At 43.5% G+C, this 12,889-nt stretch overlaps 1 protein-coding gene across 6 annotated transcripts in view; it reads left to right on the top strand.

Moving 5' to 3' along the window:
- Window positions 1–8,875: 8,875 nt before the first annotated feature.
- TSC22D2 (TSC22 domain family member 2) overlaps window positions 8,876–12,889 on the top strand; it is a 54,541-nt gene continuing 50,527 nt past the window's right edge. For 4 of the 6 annotated variants that reach the window (XR_010410100.1, XR_006795629.3, XM_045903562.3 and 1 more), the window contains exon 1: window positions 8,877–11,967. Coding sequence is in view for 3 of the 6 variants with exons in the window: in XM_045903562.3 (XP_045759518.1) it covers window positions 9,998–11,967 (1,970 nt within the window). In the remaining 3 variants the exon portion in view is untranslated. Of the gene's footprint in view, window positions 11,968–12,889 lie in introns of all 6 variants that reach the window. The other 2 variants (XR_010410096.1, XM_045903559.3) reach the window with 2 other exon arrangements.

Raw genomic sequence — 12,889 nt, 5'->3', positions numbered from 1 at the left:
ACTTTCATAATGCTGAATGAAAATGTAGGATGTTGTAAAAATGGAAAATTCATTTATACAATATTTATTAAGAATCGAATATGTGCCAGGCTCTATTACAGACCTTAAAAACGCAAGAATGAACAAGAGAGGTGCCTGGTTGGCTTAGTCGGTTAGGCGTCTGACTCTGGTTTCCACTGGGGTCATGATCTCAGGGTCATGGGATTGAGCCCCACTTCAGGTGGGAAGTCTGCTTAAGATTCTCTCCCTCTGCCCCTCCCCCTACCAAAATAAATAAATCTTAAAAAAAAAAAAAAAGAATGAACAAGACAGATGAAGCCCTTGCCCTCCTAGGAGCAAGCCATTTTAGTGTGGGAAGATAGACAACAAACAAAATAAGGAAATGACAATGTATTAAAAGGTAATAAGTGCTACAGTGAAAAATAAAAGAGGAAAGAGGATGGGAATGGGAGAGGCTTACAGTTTTAAATAGTGTAGTCAGGGTAGGCCTCACCGAGAAGGGAACATTTGAGGAAAGACTTGAAGGAGGTGAGGGAAGTAAACATGCAAATCTCCCAGGGAATAAGCAGAAGGTACAGGAAATGCAAAGGTCCTGAGGCAGACAGTGACCTTGGGGAATCAGGCAATGATTAGCATATTCGAGTGTTACCAACACTGAAGCAAAAACATTTTGTTGGCTGTTGCATGCAACACCAAGACTCCAAACTTGTCCTTGGGGAGTCTAGATTCATAAAATATTAGAACCAAAAATTGTCATCCTTTCAGTCAACCTCCTTATTTTACAGATAAAGAATATGAGACCCGGAGAGGTCATGACCTGTTCTAATGGTTCCTAATGTTATCTTTTGATGGGATTCAAATATATACTATTCCTGAGGGGCAGTTTATTTTTAGATAGCAATTATGAAGTGTTACTTATCACGTGACTAAAATTGTTGTCTCGTCTGTCACTACACTTTTATAAAGTTACATTTGGTTTAGGTGGTGTGTGGGGGTACATTTTTAGTATAAAAGTAATACATTCAGATAAAGATTGTATGTGATTACTGTAGAAAATTTGGAAAATCTTTTTAAAAATCAAGCAAAAAAGGTCAATAACCTCATCAGCCAGAGATAGCCACTATTTAAATTTTGATGTTCTTTCCCCCAAATTCTTTTCCTGTGCATACATGTAATTTTCTTTCAAAGATGAGATACAATTTTGTTTAATGTTTTTTAACTCAATATTTTACCATATTTATCATTTTTTAAAAAGTCATCAAATGGTAACAAATGTTCCTCTTTAAAATGCTTTGATCTTTTGAAAATAGAAGTCAACTACCGGTAAAGTTCATTAATTGGGTGGGCTCTAAAGTTTGTATAAAGTAATATTTTCCTACCCATAACAAGGTACTATCATAAAGTAATACGATCAATAGTTGTAAGCTTCATGACTATAACATCATTTAAGAATTTTGGAATGATATTTAACAAAAATGCAACACAGGAACACGTGTACCCCTTTTAAAGAATTTGAACAACCTTGGCATACTACCATTTTCTCTTTTTAGTCTTGATGCTTTATAATTATACAAACATCAAATTCCATCAAATAATAAACAATATATTTCAAAAGTATTAGATAAGATAAGCAAGCTTTCTTTTCCTTTTTGTTTGGAATTTATACCAGCCCATTCATATTTACATTGGGGCCGGTAGCACAAAACATCTAGGTGTTTCTTCTCCCACGTTTCACCAGGAAAATAACTTTGTGTGCTTCAGAGAAAATAATGGCCTACACATCTATCTCTGCTGAAGCTCTCAGACATGTTGGCCTGCTTTGGAATTCACCATGGTAAGAATAAACTTAACATTCATACACATACGGGAATTGGGAGAAGATCAAGCAAGGAGTAAGGAAAGTGGCCAGGCCAGCTGTCACCACTAATGCACCAGAGTGTAACCTCATTAAAAAATGCTACTCTAGCATTCTCTTACTAATAAAGAAATAGCCCATGGAACAGTGAAAATCATCCACTGTTCAACTGTACCTGACAAGAAAGAAAGAAAAGGCAATCCACCAATACGGAAATGCATGGCCGTGCCTCCTACATTTTCCATAAAGGTCCCTTCTTTGTAGCTCTTTTATGACTAACTGAATGTTTCACATCATTCCTAGATTTATCTATGTATATTTTTATCTCATTGAAAAAATGAGGCTCAGCCCTGAGCCTCCCTAAAATTAGCTCTACTTGTTAGAAGTTCTCCTTGTCAGGTGGTTCTATCACACTTACCTAATAATTACCTTTAAACAAAATGTTTTCTTTTTTGCTGTTGTTCAGAGTTGGGTTTTCTTTTCTTTTTTTTAAGTGGGGCATTTCAAGTTCTTGAGTAATCAAAATCACTGACTTTAAGTTAGTTAAGGTTTTACTGAGAAAAAGACTTCCTCTTATAGCTATTTAATGAGTTGTGCTACGAAGTTGTTAAATCTCTCTATAAAAAATGTCATAGAGATTGTTAAATATTTCTACCATTTTGGTATAACACAAATAATTATGGCCATATAAAAAGAAACTTTGACTATTTTTAATAGATCTTTCTGAACATAATACACAACATATTCTAAACTATGTGAGGTTAAGAAAACAGAGTGGTTTCTTTTTAAATGCAAATCAGATCATGTTAATCACCTGCTTGTAACCCTCCTGTGGCTTCCCATCACTTGGTCAACAAGGTCCATAAGATCTGGTGCCTGCCTACTTCTCAGATGCCCGCAGTGCCCTCCCCACAACACACTGGTTTCCACCACAGGGCCAGTGTCCTGTACCACCTCTCTTAAATGCTGGCTATTGAAAACGAGCCCACCTGCCAGACACCTAAGGTGCCCTTGCGCTCACCTTCCATTGTGGTTTTGTTACTTCTTAATACATGTATCTTTGAAATTACCACATTATTCATTTATTTCTTTGGCGTCTGTTCCTTGTACTAAAATATAAGACCCAGCTGAACAAAGACTTTACTTTTCTTGTCTAGCTTATAACTGTTCCTCAAGTATAGCAAAGAGGCCAGCAAATAGTAGTCTTCTAAATATATGTTAGATGAATGAACAAGGAGGTATTTGGAGCTGTTTGTTCAAAATATAAGCTTGATTTTACTAGGAGAATTTTTTTCTTTTATCAAAATAAAATACTGCAAATGAAATATTAATAAGCAAAATTATTTTTTTTTAAAGATTTTATTTATTTGACAGAGACAGAGATAGCGAGAGCAGGAACACAAGCAGCGGGAGTGGAAGAGGAAGAAGCAGGCTTCCCCTCGAGGAGGGAGCCCGATGTGGGACTCGATCCCAGGACCCTGGGATCATGACCTGAGCCGAAGGCAGACCCCTAATGACTGAGCCACCCAGGCGCCCTAAGCAAAATTATTTTAAACACCATAGTTAAGCTTAAAGAAATTCAGTGGAGAATACGTGGAAAATATGAATGAATCATTATCACATAATTTATCTTTCTTTAAAATATGCATTTTTGTGAAAGGGTTGATCTTTTTTCCTTAAAGGGTAGAACCACTGTATTGATGGAGAACCTATAAAGCAAATATGAATGAAATATTTATAAACTAAAAATCTAGAAATAAATCAGCTATTGAATAAACACATGCAATATGCAAAAAAAGATTAGTATCAAAATCTGGAAGATATGGGGTGAAGATGGAAAAAATATTCTAAATATTTGAAGATGAAAATATTATTTGTATCTAGCCAATTTAGTTAAAAAAAGAGGTAAATGTCACAAAATGGGTATCATGGTAATACTGTTACGATTATTCATCAGATATTTGATGGCCAAACTGCAAAGGCCATATGGTTAGCATTTCACCTTGATTTTGAATTTTCCCCCTATTTCCTTATTTCTTACTAGCCTCCTTCTTCTCCAAAGATCCCAGGTTACAGATGGGGGAGAGGAGTGAAAATTAATTTGCAGAGAAGCAGCTCATTACATGACCATTTTAAGTAACACCCAAATTCTTGGGCAAACATGGATCATGGATTGAGCTTTTAATGAGTATGAATGCTGCAAAGTAGGATTTCAAGTATTCTAAAGTTAAATGCTAAAAGTGCTTTGTTTCCAATAACTGAAGTGCTAGTTATTTTGGAATTAAAATATAACTGCTAATACAAAGTAGTCAAGATTATATATGTGCCTTTCCACCATTGGTTCCTATGAATTAAAATTAGTCCAATCAGCCAGGTCAGAATGACCATCAGATTATCAGTCAACACTTAGACCATCCTTCATGTCTAAATCCAGTTTATACAAGTTTCTACACTCAAACACTTTTTTTTGGAACTTCATAAGCCAATAATAGTAACATACAGAACAAACTATAACCTAGAAGTCTAGAAATTGGCAATGTCTTTCCATGCTCTTTTGTGAGTGTTAAAGTTACAACTTAAAATTACAGGTATACTACCACTTGAAGCGATACATAATTACACTGTGCTTACACCAAATTCACATATACAAGAAAGGCAGAATAGATGGTGATTATTCACCTTACCAAAGGATATCCCATTAAATGTCTTTAAATAGCTCATCTATGACAGGATAGGGCTTCTTCATAAAATCATGTATACCTAGTACTTTTTAAAAGATTTTTATTTAATTAATTTATTTATTTGAGAGAGCAAGAGAGACAGAGAGAGAGAGAGAGAGAGAAAAAAGGTACATGCAAGTTGGGGGAGGGGCAGAGGAAGAGACTCCTCAAGCAGATCCCTGCTTAGGGCAGAGCAGGACTCCAGGGGCTCCATCTCATGACCCATGAGATCATGAACTGAGCCAAAACCAAGAGTCAGACACTTAACCAAGTGAGTCACCAGGCACCCCTATTTTATTTTATTTTTGAAGTAATCTCTACATCCATCGTGGGGCTCAAACTTACTACCTTGAGATCAAGAGTAGCACTAAGCCAGCCAGGCGCCCCAAGTAACTTTCTTTTTAATTAACAAATGACATTGAAAATAGTACTACCAATAGTATCACATTAGTTGCCATCTCTTCTTACAAAGACACCAAAACACTGCCATATGTGTTATCTTTTTCTTTCTACTCTCTCAGTGGGATTGGTAGTTTAACATCTTGTCACCACAATGTTGCTTCTTTTCAGTGATGGGAAACTGAGGGATTAATAGACTTGTCAACAGTCACAAAACAAATTTACAACAAAACTGAAGCTTACTCTTGATCTCAAGTTTTCTCCAATTAGGCAATGCAGGTTTATTTAATTTTATCCCAACTGGTCACAAATAACGTGTATATGTGTGTGTGTGTGTGTGTGTGTATATGTAATATAATTACTAATAGATTTTCTATTGAAGTTGCCCTACATTGCAGTATTAAGCTAGATTTCAGAACCACATAATATTTTAGATTCTAAATTAAGTGTCATAATAGAAGAAAACAGGCTTTAATAGGACATTATATTTATTATTAGTTCAAAATGCACCATTATCTTCCATCAGGTTGCTATATTTTGCCTGAACTTCAAAGATCTTTGGGACTCAAGGGAATCTTCACTATTAAAAAAGACACTGTTGTTTCATAGTATATCAAACTTTAGAAGACTAATAGAACTTTTCTTAAATGTGAAAATTTTACACACTTCATTCGCTCTCAAGTGATGAAAAGATTATGCATCTCAATCAGATGTTTTCTTTCATAAAAGTATTTATGGAATTTCACTAGGCTTAGTCTTCTTTCATTACAGTTTTTTGTTGTTGTTGTTGTTTTGTTTGTTTTTTACTTTTCAGATAATATTACACAATGGCCTCAACTGCAAGAGGTTATTAGTAAGATATGGTTCCAGAAATGGAACCCCAGGAAAATCAAGTGCTACTTGTTTAGACAGCTGATATTTATTTCTAGCAAATGCTTTTTGGAATCTGAAAACTAGTCCTCCATTTTGTATTTTTCTAACAATTCGGTGATAAAAATATAGAAAGTAAACATAAGCTATTTCTAAATCCCAGAAAAAGTTGTTGGCTAGGATACAGGCTGTTCAATTCTTAATGCACACAGGGAGGGCTCAATAAATGTCACTAACTGATAGTATTAATGCTAAAGGACTACTTCTCTTAGGTAGGTAGTTGCTTAAGTTCTCCTGAAAATATGGTTTTCTTTTCTCTACCCCAGAGTATTTAGATAATGTGCTATTACTATCTTAAATGTATTATATACTTGCTGAGAAAATAAAAAAGGTTTTCTTGAGTATCTACAGTTCACATTCCAGGATCTTGTGACTATGAAACAATTTACCATCTGGTACTGATATGGTTAGATAATAACCTAGTAGAATTTGGAGTATGATACTCTGAAAAGATGAAATCCTGCTATAGTAGTTGTGTGTTTGGTTTGGTTTGGTTTTGGTTTTCTTGGTCATCAGTGGAAACTGTCCTTAGTTTCTAAGTTGCTGCAATTGTTTTTTCTTTCCCCCTGCATTGTTCTTCCTAAACATACCTCCCATACATGGCTTTAAAATAAGTCTTTGAGGGAAGTACCAGATGTAGGACAGTCAAGTTGGGTGCTCTGGAGCAGTAATCAAGGATTCCCACAGTTTCCACATGTGGTTTTTGGGTGTAAGCATGGAGCCAGGATACTTGCATTAAGACCCTTGGTCTTGAGGTTTGGGACTCCAGAGATCTCTCCAGTTCCAGTGAGTTAGGCTACCATGTTACTTATTGTCAACTTTCCACACACACTCAGAGCGTATATACTGACTGGTACATCTTGTTTCCTACCATTTTAATTAGTTATGTGGAGGCTTTTAATCCTTTGTGGGCCAACCATGAATTACATAGTTGTGTAGTCTGATGACAGTTCTATGATTTTTTTCCTCTGTAAAATGGTTTCAAACCTATTTGTAACAACCAGAATTTTTATCATTTCTTCATAGCAGTTTTATGCAATAAATTCTTTACATTTCTAAGGAGCAAATGTATAAGAGAAGCTAGGGCCTTTAAGACTTCTGGAAAACTTACTTTCAAGAGAACTATTTTATTCACACAGAAATCCTTATAAATATAAACAAAACATTTTAACTTTATACATCTTATTTTAGGCTAAGATGTCTTTTAACATCTTTAACCCCATTCTTACCAAAAATATAGCCCACTTACTGATCTCTTCTAAATTATCTTTATCATTACTTTCATTTCATAATAAATCCTTAATGTGTTCTTTAAGGAGAAATCATCTTACAGATTACTTTAGATTTTTCCTTTGTGTGATTTAAGATCATCATAACAAGTAATCAAGAAGTTTATGTAATAAGATAATGTAATGAGGCAAGCAGGCATCTTATACCTATTTTTCCAAAATTGATCACCATTTTTAACAATATGGTAAATCAAAGTTAAATTAAGCTTTCGTAAGTTGATATTGGATTTAACCAGTTGATCTAACTTATTAATGGAAAATATCTCTAACAATTACCAAAATCACAGATTTAGAAATGAAACATTCCTTTAGCTATCTCTGCCACAATAGCAGCATAATGTTACACTTTGTTCCTTTACTCTCTCCCATCTTCTTAAGAAACAGGGATGTTATTATGTGGTCTTATTTCACATCCTGACCTCGTTTACTTGGGTTTGGAGAACATGGTTTCTACTAAGGTTAAAAGACATGTGTCTGTATGTTATTTACAACTAAGGACCTAAAAATTTTCAGTAAACTGTCATTATCAAAACATCCTTTGTCATAAAAAGTATTTCTACTCTTCAAAGATTAGAGAACTGAGTATAATGATTAACTGATTTATGTAAGTCATAATGATATGACTGCTAAAGCTGTGATATGAAATCTTGATTTCCCCTCAAGATTTCTTGGATTTTACATACATGATGTATTAGTGTGTCAAAGTTCAAGAGCCACCTTCCCCACTTTTTTTTTAACTGTTTAAGATAATGGCCTTACCACTTTCTTTTGCCAGAAAGTAGCAAAAAGATGATAAAATCTCCAGTACTTTATAGCTGCTCTCTGTACTGGGAGAGGAAAGGGTGCTTTCTGACTTGTTCTGGTTGTTCATGGCCCAATTCAAACCACGTAACACTCTGGCTCCAACTAGGAGTTTTAGAATAAACAAAAGAAAGAATTATAACTAACGCAGTAGGTTCTACATTTATGGAGCCCATAAGCTGATTTCGTGCTGAAAGTAAAAACAGTCTCAAGAGGTTAAATGAACTCTTCGATGCTGAAATCACAGCAAATTCAGGAAAATGAGGGATATGTTGGTAACCTCTAATCTTTTTTTAAACTGACCTCACCCTGGGCAAGTAACCATCTCCTGATGCCATTGTTGGAGACAGAATTTCTGGCTGAAAGATCAGTTTTCTGACTCAATCTGGCTTGCTATTCTTGGTTAATCATCCGCATTTCTCTCAATATTTCACTCCTCTGACTACAGTGGTCAACATTTATTTTCAGAAGACTTTTTTTAAGTGATTCGCTTCCTCCATTGGTCTCCCTCTTTATCCTAACTCTCCCTAACCCCCATTTCTATCGCCCTTGTTTCTCTAAGATTTTGCTAAACATTAGACACAGCACATGACCTCCATCCAGTCTTCCAGCGTCTCGGAACAAAACCGGTTGGCGCGGTTGTAAGCTTCTCTAGGGTTGGAATTTAAGAGTCTTCAGCTCTCCAACTCTTAAAGACCTACAGCGTAAATTTTAAATTTAAAAAATTTTAAATAAAAAAACCGCCCCCCTTTTTTAACCTTTAGTCCCGCCCACCGTCTCCCCCCCACCCCGCAGCCTCCACGCGAAACTGCAGGAAACCGGAGGGGGCGGGGCGGTGACGTCACGACGCCGGTGCGTCACGGAACGGCGGCGGCTGCGGCGCTGGCGGTGGCTGCGGCAGCGGCGGCATTTTAGTCGACAGCGGCGGCGGCAGCGGGGCCGCTGCTCCTCCCAGCATCCCTGGCGCGGCCATTTCAGCCCCATCTTGGCCGAGGGGAGGGAGCTGCAGCCGCCGCTTCAGCAGTTTGAATTTCAGTTTCTCCAGGGTCTGCGAACCGGGCGCACCGAGGAGGAGCCGAAAAAGCTACCACCGCTACCTCACACAGCCGGAGCGCTTCCGCTCGCCGGCCAGCCAGGCGGCTGCCGCCACCACCGCCGCCGCCGCCGCCGCCGCCCCTCACTCTTCTCAGGAGCCGCGAGGGGAGGCCGAGACCGCCGCCGCCGCCCGCGGGGAGGCTCCCCCTGTAAGGGGAGGACCGAGCCGGCTTTCCCCTCCCCCGGAGCGGGTTTCCGCCAGAGACAGTCGACATGTCCCTGGGGCTGAGCTCCGGCTAAAGCCGGGGAGGGGGCCGCCCGCCCGCGCCGAAGCTCCGCCGCCCGCCCGCGGGACCTTCAGCCAGCCCCAGCCCGCGGCTCCTGGCTGAATCAGGAATCCCCGGCGCCAGACTCGCCACTCCTTCCCCTTCTTCCCTCAGCGTCCGAGAGCCCAGAGCTGACGCCGGCACTGGCCTGAGGAGCCCGAGCGGGGCAGCACCGCCCCTCACGCCGCCGCCGCCGCCACCTCCTCCTCCTCCCCTTCGCCCTCCCACTCCCACCCCCAGCCAAGGCCTGCTGACCGCGCCGAGCGCCGAGCTAGACTGACCACGGCGGCCCCGGAGACGGGAGGAGGAAGCAGGCGGCCCGCCCCTGGGATCGCGCTCGCGCCGCCGCTGAGGGGATTGAATTGAGGCGCCGCGGCTGCGGGAGGCGAAAAGGAAGGAGGAGCCGCCGCGCGAGTGCGACGGGGGCAGAGCCGTAGAGATCGACCCAGAAGGAAACGGGGAGGAGGATGTCTCACAGAGCGGCCAGCGTCCGGATCAGCCAGTGACTCTTAACAGCGGCGGGCCTCAGACCCCAGCGCGGACTCGGACTTTGTCTTTGGGGGCCCCTGCTCTGCCTTTCCTGGTTTCCGGCAAGATCGCAGAGGAGCCGGCGTGCCTCTCTGCCCTCCAGCCTTCCTCACCATGTCCAAGATGCCGGCCAAGAAGAAGAGCTGCTTCCAGATCACTAGTGTCACCACGGCTCAGGTGGCCACTAGCATCACCGAGGACACTGAGAGCCTGGACGACCCGGACGAGTCACGTACAGAGGACGTCTCCTCCGAAATATTCGACGTTTCTCGGGCCACGGATTATGGCCCTGAGGAGGTCTGCGAGCGCAGCTCCTCCGAAGAGACACTCAACAATGTTGGGGATGCAGAGACTCCCGGGACCGTCTCTCCAAACCTCGTCCTGGACGGGCAGCTGGCGGCCGCGGCGGCTGCTCCCGCCAACGGAGGAGGAGCCCTTTCGGCCCGGAGCGTGGCTGGGGCGCTGGCCAGTACCCTGGCGGCGGCCGCCACCTCGGCCCCCTCTTCGGGGGCACCCGGCGCCCCCCCGGTCACGGGCTCGTCTGCCGGGCCAGGGACCGCAGCCCCATCACAGCCCCCCACCACTTGTAGTTCCCGTTTTCGCGTGATCAAGCTGGACCACGGGAGCGGGGAGCCCTACCGCCGCGGCCGATGGACGTGTATGGAATACTATGAGCGGGATTCAGACAGCAGCGTCCTGACCAGGTCTGGGGATTGCATTAGGCACAGCAATACTTTTGACCAGACTGCGGAGCGGGACAGCGGCCTGGGCGCCACCGGAGGGTCGGTGGTGGTGGTGGTGGCCTCCATGCAGGGGGCGCACGGGCCCGACTCGGGAACTGACAGTTCCTTGACTGCTGTGTCACAGCTACCCCCGTCGGAGAAAATGAGCCAGCCCGCCCCGGCCCAGCCGCAGAGTTTTGGCGTTGGGCAGCCACAGCCACCGCCGCCCGTAGGTGGGGCTGTGGTTCAAAGCGCGGCTCCAGTGCCGCCGTTCCCGGGAGCCGCGGCCGGGCCTCAGCAAATGATGGCAGCCCCGCAGCCAAGCCAGCCCCAGGGAACCGGCCCCGGCGTCCTCCCGCAGGGGCCCAATGGACAGGGGCTGCCGCTGACGAATGTAACCCTGACGCAGCCCGGCGTGCCCCTGCCGCAGCAGCCGGGCCCCGCCGTCGGCGCTCCTACGACGCAGCCGCCCCAGCCGTTCGCGTACCCTCAGCTACCGCCTGGGCATTTGCTGCCAGTCCAGCCCGCGGGTCAGAGTGAGTACCTACAGCAGCACGTGGCCGGCCTGCAGCCGCCAAGCCCCGCGCAGCCCTCGTCCACCGGCGCCGGAGCGAGCCTCGCCACGGCTGCCAGCCTTCCAGTGGGCACCGGCCCGAATGCCGCCTCGGTGGGTGCGCAGATAATGGGCGTGTCTTCCTTGCCCAGTGAAGCCGTGGCTCCGGGGCCGGGACCCGCGCCAGGCGGACAGGCCGCGCCTGGTCAGCCGGCCGGAGTGCCCTTGGCTGCTGTGGGATGCGCCGTGCCGCCGGGCCTGGTCCCCCCTGGGACCGGGCAGCCCCAGTCCGTGCCTCCGCCGCAGATGGGTGGCAGTGGTGCGCCGTCAGCCGTGCCTGGCGGCCCCCACGCCGTGCTGCCCGGAGTTCCAAACGTGCCTGCAGCCGTGCCCGCTCCAAGCGTGCCTAGTGTGTCTACCACCTCTGTTACGATGCCAAATGTACCCGCGCCTCTGGTCCAGTCGCAGCAGCTGAGCAGCCATACGCCAGTCAGCAGGAGCAGCAGCATAATCCAGCATGTTGGGCTGCCCTTAGCGCAAGGCACACCCAGTGCACCAACAAGTCTACCACAGTCTGACCTAAGCCAGTTTCAGACTCAGACCCAACCTTTAGTCGGGCATGTTGACGATACTAGAAGAAAATCAGAACCCCTACCTCAACCACCACTTTCTCTCATTGCTGAAAATAAGCCTGTTGTGAAGCCTCCTGTTGCAGATGCCCTGGCAAACCCCCTTCAGTTAACACCTATGAACAGTCTCGCCACCTCTGTATTCAGCATAGCTATTCCTGTTGATGGTGATGAAGACAGGTATGGAAATCTTACTTAAAATATTTGATAGGAGTGCTTGACCAAACATTGTAGTTTAGAATGCAACCTAAGAGTTCTTTTTTCACTTTGAGGCCCTTACCGTTTTTAGACTTAGCTTGTGTTTAGTAAGTTTAGTTTGTGTTTAGTAAGATTGATTTGTCAGTTCTTGAAAATCCATTCGTTTAGATTGCTAATATAAAGGTGTAATGAGAGAATTGGTCTTGTCACAGTCATTTAAAAGCACTGAATTGGATAAGGACACAACATTTGTTCATTCAAAAAAGGTGGATTTAAGCTTAATTCTCTCGATTTACAGGTGGTAACTAGTAGATTAGGCCCCAGAAGATTGTCCTTTTCTTAGGTAACAATCGCACTTGAACCCTTAGGGCAGAGAGTTTTGTCAGTGTGAGTTTGGAGACTAAGACGTAAAATCAGAAGTTTCCCATTCTGGAAAACCAGAGGTCCTCTACAGTAGGGAAAGATCCATGTAAGGAATCTCCTCCAGTGTATCTGCAAAGGCTGGAGAGAGAATGGTGAAATGTCAAGTCTGGCTTTGAAGATCATATCGTCCTCCAGCCTTTTAAATAAAAGAACATGGAAGGTCAGGAGGCTTCCCAGTGACTTCGTTAAGATCCTTTTTTTTTTTTTTTTGAAGTAAAAAAGTGTATTGGAAAGATGTTATCTTCCATCAGTAGTTTTTTAACTATGGAAAGGGAGGTATGAAGTAAGACTTTTTGACAGTAGTAAAAGCTACAGTTCTTGAAATTAGAGTAATTTTATAGTAAAAGTGTTAACAGTTGTCAACAGTTGGCTCCCTCTATTTAAGGGATGCTTTTTTAATGGTTTAAGTGAAAATTGGTGTATTGCCATTACCAATTCTACAACAGTTGATGTTTGGTTATGGTTCAGTGAGGATTTTTAA

Source organism: Mirounga angustirostris, unplaced genomic scaffold (genome assembly GCF_029215605.1).
Source record: "Mirounga angustirostris isolate CCGP_5_RB_7025 unplaced genomic scaffold, mMirAng1.0.hap1 SCAF_1, whole genome shotgun sequence".
NCBI lineage: Eukaryota > Metazoa > Chordata > Mammalia > Carnivora > Phocidae > Mirounga > Mirounga angustirostris.
The sequence above is the reverse complement of the archived record's forward strand: the minus strand, read 5'-3'. Positions and strand labels throughout refer to the sequence as shown.